Source organism: Aquarana catesbeiana, unplaced genomic scaffold (assembly GCF_042186555.1).
Source record: "Aquarana catesbeiana isolate 2022-GZ unplaced genomic scaffold, ASM4218655v1 unanchor236, whole genome shotgun sequence".
Lineage (NCBI taxonomy): Eukaryota > Metazoa > Chordata > Amphibia > Anura > Ranidae > Aquarana > Aquarana catesbeiana.
Genome location: NW_027362664.1, coordinates 1951849 through 1967566, shown reverse-complemented (window position 1 = coordinate 1967566; position 15718 = coordinate 1951849). Strand labels below are relative to the sequence as shown.

The 15718-nt window shown below is 45.4% G+C and overlaps 2 protein-coding genes across 2 annotated transcripts in view; one reads left to right on the top strand and one right to left on the bottom strand.

Moving 5' to 3' along the window:
* LOC141121985 (uncharacterized) overlaps positions 1–15718 on the bottom strand; it is a 641331-nt gene that overhangs the window by 56023 nt on the left and 569590 nt on the right.
* LOC141121983 (uncharacterized) overlaps positions 1–15718 on the top strand; it is a 289647-nt gene that overhangs the window by 178216 nt on the left and 95713 nt on the right. The window contains 1 exon segment of the mRNA XM_073611768.1: positions 1502–2293. Within this exon segment, the coding sequence (XP_073467869.1) occupies positions 1502–2293 (792 nt within the window).

The window sequence follows — 15718 nt, the reverse complement described above, 5'->3', positions numbered from 1 at the left end:
ACCTCATCAACAGGAAAATTCTTCTTTTCCTGTTCCAATAGGGCCTCATACATTTGATCATGTAGTGACAATGTCTTCTTCTCCGTTGGTATACCTAGTGTGGTATAGATGGCCCCTAAAAGATGATCTACCTCATCTAATGAGAGTTTGTATCGGGATGGCTTCCTGGAATCCCCCTCCAGGGCTTCCCCCTCAGACTCTTGGGAGCCAGATGTTGCACAGTCAGGCTCCTCTTCCACCTCCTCTCTAGGGGCTACTGAAGAGCCTGCACTCGTGGAGGGTATTGCCTGTGTTTTTGGTAACGTAGTTGTCGGAGGAGCAGTCTGAAGCTGTGGCATTTGGAACCCTTCAAAAAAGGTTCTGAAGGATTCTAAAGTATTAGACAATTCCTTAACCGATGCTGCTAGCTCACCCTGCTCTGAAGAGTGTTCTTGTACTAGTTTACTAATACACTCTTTGCATAATGCCTTTTCCCAGGTATCTTTAAGGGTAACCTTACAGGAAGGGCACCTCTTTTTTGAAACATGAGAGACCCTGTTTTTTTCTGTTTTCTGAAAAGACATAAGACAAAACCCCATACCATTAATACACAGTACCCTTCCCCCGCACATTTGCAGGAGTGCAACACTTTCATTCGGGCTTGCCTCACCAGGGGCCCTATGAATCCACCCTCTGACACATGAGGGTCTTTAACCTACTCCCCCCCCTCCCTTAGCCCTAAATGATAGGGGGGGGCGGGGGGGGTTGGTGGTTCAGGCCAGGGGAGCTCCACCCTAGGTTCCCCTTACCTTCACATGGCTGGAGCTGGTCTCTGCTGGAGCAGTGCAGTCTAGGTCCTCTGCATCTGCCATCCTTGTGTCACCTCCGGAGCCTGTGCTGTCTCTACAGCTTGTATGGCTCCTCTCCAGCCCATGCCTGGCTCCTTTTCAGTGTTCGTGGCCGGAACTGGAAGCCGCAAACAACTTTTGGCCGGATATAACGTCACCCGCCACAGGCCATGCAGTCCCAATACCCGGCATGTTTGTTTTCCACATGCTGCTGAGGGTATGAGACTGCAGGAGCTGTCTAGGAGATGGACGGGAGATGAGGAAAACCTCAGAGGATTGTCTCACTTTTTCTCTAGAAGATGAGGACATCGCACAGTATAGTCCAGAAGAAAACCCAGATACCTCAAATGTCCATCTGGCACCACACAGTGTAGATGGACCATCGTATTCCTCTTATCCTGAGGAACCTCAGACTGTGAGGGATGTTGCCGTCCTTCCAACAGAGAAGAGGTTTTCCTGTACTGAGTGCGGGAAGGGTTACCATTTTAAATACCAACTTAATGTGCATAAAAGATCTCACACGGGGGAGAAGCCATATCCCTGTCCTGAGTGTGGGAAGTGTTTTCTGGTTAAATCAAAACTTAATGAGCATAAGATATCTCATACAGGAGAAAAATCGTATTCCTGTCCTGAGTGTGGAAAATCTTTTTCACGGGCCTCACATCTTTACACACATCAAAGATTGCACACGGGGGAGAAGCCGTATTCCTGTTCTGAGTGTGGGAAATGTTTTGTACAAAAATCAGGACTTTTCAAACATCAGAGGTCTCACACGGGGGAGAAGCCGTATTCCTGTTCTGAGTGTGGGAAATGTTTTTCATGGACCTCGCATCTATACGAACATCAGAGATCTCACACTGGGGAGAAGCCGTATTCCTGTTCTGAGTGCGATAAATGTTTTTCGGTTCAATCCAATCTTGAAAAACATAAGATGTTGCACACTGGGGAGAAGCCATATTCCTGCTCTGTGTGTGGGAAATGTTTTTCGCTGAAGTTTAATTTCTACAAACATCAGAGATCTCACACAGGGGAGAAGCCATATTCCTGTGCTTGTTGTGGGAAATGTTTTTCAATGAAGTCTGCTCTTTCCATGCATCAAAGATCTCACACAGGGGAGAAGCCATATTCCTGTCCTGAGTGCGGAAAATGTTTTTCAGTGCAGACCAATCTTTACAGACATCAGAGGTCTCACACAGGAGAGAAGCCATATTCCTGTCCTGTTTGCAGGAAATGTTTTTCAATGAAACCCAATCTTTCCAGACATCAGAGATCTCACACAGGGGAGAAGCCATATTCCTGTCCTGAGTGTGGGAAATGTTTTACACAGAAGTCCAGTCTTTCCACGCATCAGAGGTCTCACACGGGGGAGAAGCCTTATTCCTGTCCTGAGTGCAGGAAATGTTTTTCACAGAAGTCCAATCTTTATGCACATCAGAGATCTCACACAGAGAAGAAGCCGTATTCCTGTCCCGAGTGCCAGAAATGTTTTTCAGCGAAGTCCAGTTTTTCCAAACATCAGAGATCTCACACGGGGGAGAAGCCACTTTCCTGTCCTGAGTGAGGGAATTGTTCCTCACTGAAGTCCTGTCTTCCTGTACATCAGGGATCCCACACAACCCTTGAGGTGTATTAGTGCCTTGAGTGTGGGAAATGTCTTCTATATGACGCTTTAAAAGCCTTTCCAGGTCCTCTGTGTAGAGGTAACCCAGAATAATGGATGTAGAATGATTGCTCTCACTCTGGCATGCACAGCGTTATGTAATATACCTGTATGTAGTGCAATCAAACTTTTTTTCTTATATATGCACCAGCAAAATGTTGCTTATGTTTGTAAGAAGGAACTCCAAGTTTTGGGGGGCGGTTTTAAGTGCTTGGGTGTAACATAACAGTATGGATGTCACACCATTTCCTCAAACTTAATCTTTCTAAAACTGAGCTTGTAATATTTCCTCCTCTCCGATCCCCTCCCCATGACTTTATCATTAGGATCAACGGCACAACCATTGGTCCCTCCACACAGGCCAGGGTGATGGGTGTAATCCTAGACTCTGACCTCTCCTTTAGCCCCCACATCCAATCACTGGCTACGCCTTAACCTCCGCAACATTTCCAGAATTTGCCAGTTCCTGACTAACGACACCACGAAACAACTTATTCACTCCTTGGTTATTTTCTGCCTCGACGACTGCAACTCCCTCCTCACTGGCCGACTCTCACACAGACTATCCCCCCTTCAGTCTATTATAAATGCTGCTGGTAGACTAATACACCTTACTAACTGATCCAAGACTGCTGCTTCTCTCTGCCAATCGCTTCACTGGCTTCCCCTACCCCACCGTATAAAATTCAAAATTCTAACTGGGACAGACCTAGCCGGGACAGGGGCTTTTGGAGAGGAATGGGAGCAATTATCTTACCCACTGACTATGGGCCCTGGCATTTAAGGGAACACTACTTTTTGGAAAGTGTATGGGGTATACGTGGAGTGGTCTTGTTACTTTGGATTCAAGTTCATGTCTCCCCAAGGCACACAGACTCTGGGACTCTAAGCCCGGTGTCCATGTTAAGGGCCTATATGCTATATTTCCAGCAAGGACTGCTCCACACTATGGGACTCATAGCAGATGTTGATGTCATCAGCAAGCCACCTGTCTGGGGTTGCCTGCTACAATGTGTTTTTTGCAAGTAGCTCTAGTGTACCTCCTAGGGTCTTTCACCCATTACTATTTGTGCTAATTAACTCACCTTTTGTCTGTCTGCTAAGCAAACCATTGTGGGATGTGTTTATACTTGTAATAATGTGTATTGTCCAGTACACTGTATTCAGTATTGTACAAGTCGGCAAGTCTGACCTGGAATGAAACCATCCAGGTGGCTAATTAACATAATGTTTATTATACAACTAGACATAGTATATGTCTGTTGTTCTAATTATATTCCTGTTTGCAGTTTGTATCATTAGGGTAATATGACCAACTGGGGGATGTCCTCCAATGGTGTATATATTCTGCGTTAGTTTGTTCAAATAAATGTGTTCCAGCTTTGCAGCCAAACGAGTCCTGCCTAGTTTTTAGTTGCAATATGCGGCTATAATATCTGATATCTATTTATCTTCAGACTGGAGGAAGCTGTATATGATGGAAGCACTCAAGCAGAGTGGGAAGTGATTCTGTTACACTAACCCTTTCCCCTCCACCCTTCATTTTTCTTTATCCTTCTTTTTTTTTTTTAATTTTTTTTTCGCCTTCCCCTCCCTTTCTCCCTGTCCCCTTCCCACTTTCCTTTTCCCCCTTCCTCCCCTTTCCCCAACCCACCCTTTCCCTTTTTCTCTTGGCATTGGTTGTTATTTCTTAATTTGAATATTTTCTGCAATGATACAGGATGAATATTTCCTATGACTGTATTCATTATACACATATATATTTTGTAGGAATTCTCTTGAAACTATTTTTCTGGTGCTCACCCTACTATTCCTATGGCTGGACTTTGATGCTCCCTCACCTGCTCCTTTTATCTGAACAACAGGAGTTCAATATAATTAATTGTCACATATATGATAGGTGAGTTTTCTATTACTGGTACACCTATTCCCCTCTTTGAGACCCATAACAGTCTGAGACTAATCCATTTGGGGTATGTATGATTCCCCAGTATGGTTTTCTTCTTTCATATATTTATTTTTCATTTTGTTCTATCTTATGTTATTTATGTATATGTATTATATACTATGATTTCATATTTAATTATTGTATATGTTGTATATCCTATATATACTCTTTATATTTTTTCTGTAGCCAATTTATGCCTTACAGTTCCTGAAGAAGCACTACAGCGAAACATGTAGAGCCTTACAGGGATTTATATAGCTACGTATATTGTTCCTATATATTTGTGCTGATTTTATGTACAGTGTGATGGAGTCCGGACACCCTGTTGGGTAATTCCGCCAAAAGCTGCTTCCCAAGTCCTGGAACACAAGACCAATGGATCTGTCTATAGTAACCCCAAGGACCAGACAACACCAGTTTTATGCTCCGTACACACGATCAGAATTTCGGCCAACAAAACCGTGGATTTTTTTTTTCGAATGTTGTTGGCTCAAACTTGTCTTGCATACACACGGTCACACAATTACGAGCGTGGGAACACGTTCCCACGTGACGTACAAGATGTATGACGAGCCGAGAAAAAGGAAGTTCAATAGCCAGTGCGGCTCCTTCTGCTTGATTCCAAGCATGCATGAACTTTTGTGCGACGGACTTGTGTACACATGATTGGACTTTCCGAGTTTTGTTGGCGGAAAATTTGAGAACCTGCTATTAAACATTTGTTGCCGGAAAGTCCGACAGCAAATGTTCGATGGAGCATACACATGGTCGGACTTTCCGACAACAAGCTCACATCCAACATTTCCCGTCGGAAAATCTGACCATGTGTACGCAGCATTAGAGTACACCAGAAAATGAACTGCTTTATTTTTAGAAACACACTGAATTTATACAGCAAACCATTAGATAAGGGCTACTCCCATTATCTCAGACAAAGGTCAACTTAGACAGTAGAGCTAATCCTATTATCATAACAATGACCACCTTAGACAGTCCGCCTACCCCATAGGACTAACTTATGCATAAGAAGCCAAAAGCAATTAGTGACTAGCTCTGGATAACTTAACCACCTCAATACAGGGCACTTAAACCCCCTTCCTGCCCAGACCAATTTTCAGCTTTCGGTGCTCTCACACTTTGAATGACTATTACTCAGTCATGCAACACTGTACCCAAATGAAATTTGTGTCCTTTTTTTCACACAAATAGAGCTTTCTTTTGGTGGTATTTAATCACTAATGGGTTTTTTATTTTTTGTGCTATAAATAAAAAAAGACCGTAAATTTTGTGAAAAATTGCCTTTTTCTTGTCTTGTCTTCTTGTTTTTGTCATAAAATTTAGCAAATTAGTAATTTTTCTTCATAAATTTTGGCCACAATTTATACTGCTATATATCTTTGGTAAAAATAACCCAAATTAGTGTATATTATTTGGTCTTTGTGAAAGTTATAGAGTCTACAAACTATGGTGCCAATCACTGAAAATTGAAAACATCTGATCAGGCCTTCAGTACATCAGGTGAATCTCATTTCTTGAGGTACTAACAAGTCAGAAAAGTACAAATACCCCCCAAATGACCCCTTTTTAGAAAGTAGACATTCCAAGGTATTAAGTAAGTAGCATGGTGAGTTTTTTTAAGGTGTAATTTTTTCCCACAATTCTTTGCAAAAGGAAGATTTTTTTTTTTTTTTTTCAAAATTTTCATATTAACTGGTTATTTCTCTCACAGAGCATATGCATACAACAAATTACACCCCAAAATACATTCTGCTACTCTTACCGAGTATGGGGATACCACATGTGTGGGACTTTTACACAGCCTGGCCACATACAAAGGCCCAACATTGAAGTCACACCATCAGGCGATCTACGAGCATAAATTGCACATCTCATTTCTCAACCACCTATTACACTTTTGAAGGCCCTGGAGCACCAGGACAAAGGAATTGCCCACAAAATGATCCCATTTTGGAAAGCAAACACCCCAATGTATAATCTATGAGGCATAATGAGTCTTTTGAACGGTTATTTTTTTACCAGATGTTTTTGGAAAATGTGGGAAAAAAATGAAAACGCATTTTTTTTACACAAAGTTGTCCATTTATAAGATATTTCCAACACATAGCAAATACATAGCAAAAATGACACCCCAAAATACATTCTGCTACTCCTCCTGAGTATGGCGATACCACATGTGTGGGACTTTTACACAGCCTGGCCACATACAAAGGCCCAACATTGAAGTCGCACCATCAGGCGATCTACGAGCATAAATTGCACATCTCATTTCTCAACCACCTATTACACTTTTGAAGGCCCTGGAGCACCAGGACAAAGGAATTGCCCACAAAATGACCCCATTTTGGAAAGCAAACACCCCAATGTATAATCTATGAGGCATAATGAGTCTTTTGAACGGTTATTTTTTTTCCAGATGTTTTTGGAAAATGTGGAAAAAAAATGAAAACACATTTTTTTTACACAAAGTTGTCCATTTATAAGATATTTACAACACATAGCAAATACATAGCAAAAATGACACCCCAAAATACATTCTGCTACTCCTCCTGAGTATGGCGATACCACATGTGTGGGACTTTTACACAGCCTGGCCACATACAAAGGCCCAACATTGAAGTAGCACCATCAGGCGATCTACGAGCATAAATTGCACATCTCATTTCTCAACCACCTATTACACTTTTGAAGGCCCTGGAGCACCAGGACAAAGGAATTGCCAACAAAATGACCCCATTTTGGAAAGCAAACACCCCAACGTATAATCTATGAGGCATAATGAGTCTTTTGAACGGTTATTTTTTTTCCAGAAGTTTTTGGAAAATGTGGAAAAAAAATAAAAACGCATTTTTTTTACACAAAGTTGTCCATTTATAAGATATTTCCAACACATAGCAAAAATGACACCCCAAAATACATTCTGCTACTCCCCCTGAGTATGGGGATACCACATGTGTGGGACTTTTACACAGCCTGGCCACATACAAAGGCCCAACATTGAAGTAGCACCATCAGGCGTTCTAGGAGCATACATTACATAGATAATTTCCTGGCAACCTATCATTTTTGAAGGCCCTTCATATTTCTAACACATAGCATGTACATACCAAGAATTACAATCCAAAATAAATTCTATTGCGGAAAGGATAAAAAAAAAAGTATTACCTGTGCTTTTAGTAGTGTCCACAGAAGAGAGCACTGGTCCAGGCAGCAGTCAGGGATGTGCTTAGCGACAGCAATAACTATCCAGGCAGCAGGCAGGAATATTGTCTATAGTCGGCACAGCACAGTCCATAGGAATTGTCCAGGCAGAGACAGCCAGCACAGCCATAATATTGGTCCTGGTACACTGTTACCTGCAGACACACATTATTGTACCGCTCTCCAGCCCTTCATAAACATACTGCCTCTTGCTACAGCGAATTATTTGCATAGTCCAGGTAGCAGGCAGATGTGTGGTCCGTTCATGCGGCAGGCAAAGGCATGATGGCAGTAAGTCAGCAGAAGGCTGAGGGCCGCAATTGGGTAAGACCTGTGCACAGGGGCACAGGGGTAGATTCTTCGACCCACCCAAATCTCTATGAAGCCTCCGGACTCCAGACCCTAATCCGGAAATTACAAAACCGGGAGAAAACAAAAAAAATTGTTATCTCCATCCGGAAAAACTATTCTGGAGCCCCTCACATATGTGAGACCCCTGTGTACTATAGTAGCAGGGCAACAGATCAGTCCAAGTGGTAGGCAAAAGCATAGTCCATAAAACAAGCCAGGGTCAGTTAACGTGCAAGCAGTCCAAGCGGTAGGCAGAAGAGTAGTCACAAAACAGGCCAGGGTCAGTTCACGAGCAAGCAGTCCAAACGGTGGGCAGAGGCATAGTCAAAACAGGCCAGGGTCAGTTCATGTGGAAGCAGTCCAAACGGTAGGCAGAGGCATAGTCAAAAAGCAGGCCAGGGTCAGTTCACATTGAAGGCAGTGGCATGGTTATTTTGGGGAAGCATGGAAAATGATCAGCGAAAATGGGGAAAATATGGGCTAATAACTTGGGGATGTATGATACAGTTCGAAGCATTCACCAATGCAAAGGCCAGATTGGGAGGGACACTGGGGACAATGGTAGCTTGTATCTTTTCGAAAACCTCTTCTGCTGCACACACGACATTTTTTTTGCCGTCTTTGGCCTGCTTCCGATGGTGGAATGTTGTACAGGAAGTGGCGTTCATGAAGTCGGCTAACAGCATCAGAACGAGGTAATTCTGGGAGGGGTCTTTGTGGATAGATGAGGGACGTGACTACTTCTTCTATGAATTTTAGGAAGGAGGCGGGGCTTTCTGTGGATTTTGTGTAGATTATGTAGGAATTGTAAATGGCCAAATGGATTAGATATATTGCTACCTTCTTATACCAGAATCGGGACCTCCTTATTGACAAATAGGGCTGAATCATTTGGTCATTGAAATCCACCCCCCCCCATGTAGAGATTATAGTCTTGGACACATGTCGGTTTTTCAATGGGACCTCGTCTTCGCTGAACTACAACTGCAGTGTCATCATGAATGGTGGACATCATGTGCACGTTCCTGTTATCCTTCCACCTCAAGGCCAGCACTTCATTACATCTCAGTGTTGCTCTTTCCCCCTTTTTAGCCTTTTGTTCACAATGGATTGTGGGAAGCCCTTCCTATTTTTTCTTGAAGTTCCGCAGGCCAGGGTTTTTTCAATATATAGGTGTCTGAAAAGGGGCAGGCTGGTATAAAAGTTGTCCAGGTATATATGATAGCCTTTTTTTAGAAGTGGGTAAGCCAGGTCCCATACAATTTTTCCAGTTGTGCCCATGTAGGCCGGGCACTCAGGGGGCTGGAGCTGGGAATCTCTTCCCTCATATATGCGGAATGCATATAGATATCCCGTGGCTCTCTCACACAGCTTGTAAAATTTGACTCCATATTTGGCCTTTTTGCTAGGAATATACTGTTTTATTCCTAGCCGGCCTGAAAATGGTACCAGGGACTCATCCACACATATATTCCTCTCGGGACATAAAGTTCTGCAAATCGTTGGGAAAATGAATTTATTAGTGGGCGAATCTTGTACAACTTATCTGAATTTGGATGATTGCGGGGAGGGCACTGGGTGTTGTCGTTAAAATGAAAGAATCTCATAATCATCTCATATCGGGACCTGGACATAGCGGCAGAATACATGGGCATATGGTGGATGGGGTGGGTGGACCAATAGGTATGTCCTTCATTTTTTTTTGTAAGCCCCATATTTAGGGTGAGGTCCAAAAACAATTTGAACTCCTCCAAATTCAAATCTCTCCACTCAAACGGACGGGCATAAGATGATTGGGGGTTGCTGGCAATATACTGCTGGGCATACAAATTTGTCTGGTCCACAATGAACTGCAGCAAAGTGTCGGGCAAAAACAGGTGAAAAAAATTGATCTCTGTAAAATTTTGGGTGTTGGCCTGCACACCTGGCTGTGCTGTGAAAGGGGGAATATTTGGTGATCCCGAGTTGGAAGGCAGCCATGTTGGGTTGGCAAGACCATCTGGCATATAGGTAGCGGCCCTGGCTCTTGGGGGATGTGACACTCCAGTAGTTGGGGGAGTTGAATTTCCTGTGCTGGAACTCAGGTGTGATGTGGCAGCACTGGTACTGGGCATTTGTGCGAGGGGCCTATCTCTGGTGGCAGCACTGGTACTGGGCATTTGTGCGCGGGGCCCATCTCTGGTGGCAGCACTGGTACTGGGCCTTTGTTCCTGGGGCCTATTGCTGGCGGCAGCACTGGTACTGGGCCTTTCTTCCTGGGGCCTATTGCTGGCGGCAGCACTGGTACTGGGCCTTTCTTCCTGGGGCCTATTTCTGGCGGCAGAGCTGGTACTGGGAATATAATCCCGGTTGCTGGCGGCTTCCTGGGTTCCAGAGTGTCGTGCCCTTTTAGGAGGGACCCATTCTTCTTCCGAAACATTGCTACTCTCGATCGGCTTAAATGCCGAACTTGTTTCGGAATCAGAATGGGACTCTGATGAGAGCTCCCCGGTGCTCTCATCAGTCATAGAGAGGATCTGGAACGCCTCCTCACTTGTATATCCTCTTTTGGACATGGCTGTGTGGCGGGTAGCTGTGCGACAGGTGACAGATGGGTGGCAGGTGACGGTCACTGATGGGCTGTGCGATGGGTGGCAGGTGACGTTCACTGAGAGGTGATGGTGTGATGGGCGATGGTCACAGATAGTTGACAGGCGACGGTCACTGATGGGAGACAGGTGCACCGCTGATGGTCACTGATGGGTGACAGGGTACAGTCACTGATGGGTGACGGGTGAGAGGGCACGGTCACTGATGGGTGACAGGCCACGGACGGTGACAGGTGATAGTCACAGATTGTTGACAGGCAACGTCACTGATGGGTGACGGGTGCACCGCTGATGGTCACTGGTGGGTGACGGGTGACAGGGCACGGTCACTGGTGGGTGACGGGTGACAGGGCAGGTCACTGATGGGTGACGGGTGACAGGGCAGGTCACTGATGGGTGACGGGTGACAGGGCACGGTCACTGGTGGGTGACAGGGCACCGCTGATGGTCACTAATGGCAGTCTCTATGTGACAGGTGCACTTTTTATGGGGTGACTGTTGGGTGACAGATGACAATTGGGGGTGGCGATGGGACAGAAGTGGTGTTGGTGCAGACACTACAAATAAAAAGATCTGTAACTCACTGCTCCTGGCTCTTCTCTCCTCACACTGGAAACGGTGTGTGAGGAGAGAAGGGCTAGTAACAGCTAGTGACAGCTCTTTGTTTACACTTAGTGATCGGCTGTGAATGGATCACAGCCGATCACATGGTACACAGTACTAGCCAATGGCTGTAAACTATCGTCGGTGACGAGCAGTGTTCCCAGGGAACACGCCGCCACCGACGTGCACGCGCAGCACGCTCACGATCGCGCGCATGCGCCGTGCAATGCGGGATGTACCATTAGTGATCGGCCGTGACTTCATCACGGCCGATCACGTGGTAAACAGCCATGCGCAGTGGCTGTTCACCCCTGTCGGTGACGAGCGGTGTCTCGGTGACACGCCGCCACCGACAGTACAGGGCTGCGCGCTCACGATCGCGCGCATGCCCTGTTTAAACGGCGGACGTCATATGACGTCCGCTCAGAACAATAGGCTTACCGTCCGGCCGTCATATGACGGTGGGTGGTAGGCTAGCGGTTAAGAACACATTAAAACACAGAGTTCTCCAGGCAATGGTTCTCCTGCAGCCCAAAGTCTGTGACAATAACCCCCCGTTCCATAGTCCGGCAGACCCAGCTAGATCCAATACGGGTCAGCTTTGGGATGTCCGGGAGCTATAGTACAATCAAAGTTCAGTTTGCCGGGAAAGTCCAACTGCGTTGCCATTTTGTCAGCTTGGCCTGTACTGCAGAGTAAAGTTGTAGGGCTGCAGGGCAAGACTCCCCTCAATAAGCGTCCATTGTCCCCGGATACTCGATTTAACCAGATCGAAGGGTTGTGGTTCGTAAGCACCGTGAAGGATCGTCCATAAAAATACGGCTGAAGTTTTTTTCAAGGCCCACACCAGCACCAAACATTCTTTTTCTATGGCTGCATACCCCACCTCAGCTTGCGACTGATGTAGGCAACAGGGTGCTCACTGCTGTTGGCTCCCACTTGGCTTAGCACTGCTCCCAACTCGAAGTTAGAAGCATCTGTATGTACACAAAAATGTTTGGGTCAGGAGCAGCCAAAACAGGGCAGAAACCAAAGCATTTTTCAGGCGCTGGAAAGCATTTTCACACTCTGGGGAGTGGGGAGCACAGGACCTGGTGGGGAAGATTCTTTCTGGTCAAGTCAGTCAAGGGTTTAGCTATCATGCTATAGTTGGGAACAAATCTCCTATACTATCCTGCAGTACCTAGGAATGCCGAGACCTGGGTTTTCACCTGAGGGTGGGCCAGTTGGCAACGGTCTCTGCTTTAGCTGGTTCAGGATGCTGTTGCCCACGGCCTACCCGATGCCGAAGTACTGAACCCCAGAAATCCCTATGCTACATTTCTCTGACTTTAATGTTAGTCCACACAATAGAAATCATCTCTCCTGCTCTCAGGTGTCTAGTTCCTCAGTATGTAGTGTGACCAACTTCATACAGTAGTGTAGTATGGGTCTATATTCATATACAGTATAACTTTAGTTGTTGAATTACAAGAAACTTAGTAATAGTTTTAAGGTGATTACTTGACCGTGTTAGGTGGATGAGTGGCCCTTTCGCTGATGCTCAAGGTTTGAAAACGATGAGCAGAAAACAGGTAGGAAAAGGAAAAATATGACCTGTGTTGATGCTTAGATTGTGATTACTGCAGTAATATATGTGTTGAATTTAAATGTTGAGCTCTTTTGTTGGTTGTTTAGCTAGCTATTGGTGAGGAAATGTTGCTTGTATGGATGATATGTAAAAATGCATTTGGCTACTGATGTTTAAGTATGTTTAACATTAGAATAGTTAAGTAATGAAACTAAGGCAAAAGACAATAGAGAAAGCCAGTGGATTTCTTCTAAGGACATGAATGTGCCTAGAGTTTGAACAGACCATCGCCTTCCAGAACTTTCAGTAATTATGGGGTCCCCTGGAATTGAATATGCTATATTTATCCTGTATCGTATTATCTGTAATACATCTTTAATCGAAGCTAAGTAAAACTTTTTTTTTTACATTCTTTGTGTTGTGTGTTTTAATCCTTGCATTTTCTGATCACATATCTGAAAGGGTAAATATATGATTGAACTTATGAATAAATGTAACACAGAATTTAACCCCTTGTTACACATGTCTACGGACTGTCCTCCGTTCCTCCTGGCTCCCGTAAACGCATCACTCAGTCTTTACATAAGGCCCAACTAGTAGACTTGTGGCGCCTTTTACACCCCACCGAGAGGGATTTTACTTTTTATTCTTTACCTCACAAGGTATACTCGCAAATCAACTACTTTTTAGTACCTCACGTGCAACTACATTGAGTGTGAACTTCCACCATCGGCTCCGTTATGTGGTCTGACCACTCCCAAGTGTTTCTGCCCTACGCCCTCACTGATGCCCTCACTTCTAAGACAAAATGCTGGAGGCTAAATGAAAGCCTTCTAAAAGACAAAGAGGTGCTTACTGATGTCACTGGAGAACTAGAGTTTTACTTTCGCACTAACGACGCGTCTGACAGCGGTCCTGGTATTGTTTGGGAGGCACACAAGGCGGTTATTCGCGGTGTGCTTATCAGACACGTGCTGAGATTTAAGGAACAACATACTAAACAGTTGATGTCCCTACTGGAGGAATAACGGGCCTTAGAGGCCCATCATAGGTGAATTTATAAAATATCTTCATACTAATTCTCTAAATTTGGAGCTCACCTGTGTAAACCACCCGACCCAAATAGACTATTTGGATTTGACTCTGATGGGGCATTCAGATAGTCACACAGTGACTTCTAGAACTTGTAGAAAGCCCTGTGCAGGGAATTCCCTTTTATTGGCCAATAGCTGTCACCCAGTCACACCATTAAATCTTTGCCCACTGGAGAATTCATCAGGGCCAGGAGGAACTCTTCTACAGAGGAGGATTTTCTGCAAGAATGTTCAGTAATTCAAAAGTGACTCAAAGAAAGGGGCTATAACACACAAACAATATCTTGAAGTAAAAATATATCTCTTTACAGAGATTGGGCGGAGATGATTCGGAATAGTAGTACAAACAAACAGTGTAGTGATTATAATAAAAATAAAGTTAATTTTGTTACTACATTTTCTTTAGAGTACAAGAAAATTGTTGCAATTCTTAAAGAACATCTTCCCATGGTGTATGCCGACAAAGATCTGTACAGTGCTATTAAGGGGGGTTGTAATTTCTCTAGTAGGCCCCAGTCTAGGTACTATGCTGTCACCTAGTTTGTTTTACTCTCAGAAGCCAAACAAGGCTTTCTACTATAGGATCCTACATGTGTGGCCGTAATACCTGCAGGCAGTGCCATAGACATAAAAAACTACCTCAGTGTTTTCCTTTTCAACTAAGAAAACATAAACCATCAAATAATATATTAATTGTAATTCTAAATTGGTGGTTTCTGGAATTCAATGTAGTGCTTGTAACCTGCAATATGTTGGGTGTACTATACGCCCGATGAGAGTTAGAATCTTGGAACATGTGAATGACACTACCAATACTAATCCTAAAAATATTTCAAATGTGTCCAAACAGATCACGAGTTCCTGAACCACCATCCCTGAGCATCAATGTGAAGAATGGAGCCGGCACTAGAGGAAGCAGAGCTGATGCTTCTTGTATAGCGCCGGCCCCTGTCACAGGCGGAGTGATACCAAATGTACTCTGCCTGTGATAGGAGGGATACAGGAAGCATCAGCTCTGCTCTCTACTGCAGCCACATGCTTTCTCTACTGCTGGCTCCTGTCACACTGATGCTCGGGGATGGCGGGATGGGAACCTGCGATCTGGGACAGCAGCCAGCAGGGATACCTGTCAGTAGTACCAGCCAGCAGTACTCACCAGCAGTACCTGTCAGCAGTACTCACCAGCAGTACCTGCCCTGGAGGACAGCCAGCAGCAGCCACCAGCCATACCTGCCTAGGGATAGCAGCAGCCACCAGCCATACCTGCCCTAGTGACAGCAGCAGCCACAAGCCATACCTCCCCTAGGGACAGCAGCAGCCGCCATCTTTACCCCCCTGGGGAACAGCAGCAGCCACCAGCCATACCTGCCCTAGGGACAGCAGCAACTGCTATCCATACCCACCTGGGGAACAGCAGCAGCCACCCTCCATACCCACCTGGGGAACAGCAGCAGCCACCCTCCATACCCACCTGGGGGAACAGCAGCAGCCCCCTTCCATGCCCACCTGGGGAACAGCAACAGCCGCCCTCCACACCCACCTGGGGAACGGCTGGGATACCCACCTGGGGACAGCAGCAGCCGTCAACCATACCTACCCGGGGAACAGCAGCAGCCACCATCCATACCCAGCTGGGGGACGGCAGCAAACACCATCCATACCCACCTGGGGGACAGCAGCAACCGCCATCCTAACCCACCTGGGAAACAGCAGCAGCCACTGTCCATACCCACCTGGGGAACAGCAGCAGCCGCCATCCATATCCACCTGGGGAACAACAGCAGCCACTGTCCATACCTGCCCTAGGGACAGCAGCAGCCACCAGCCATACCTGCCCTAGGGACAGCAGCAGCTGCCA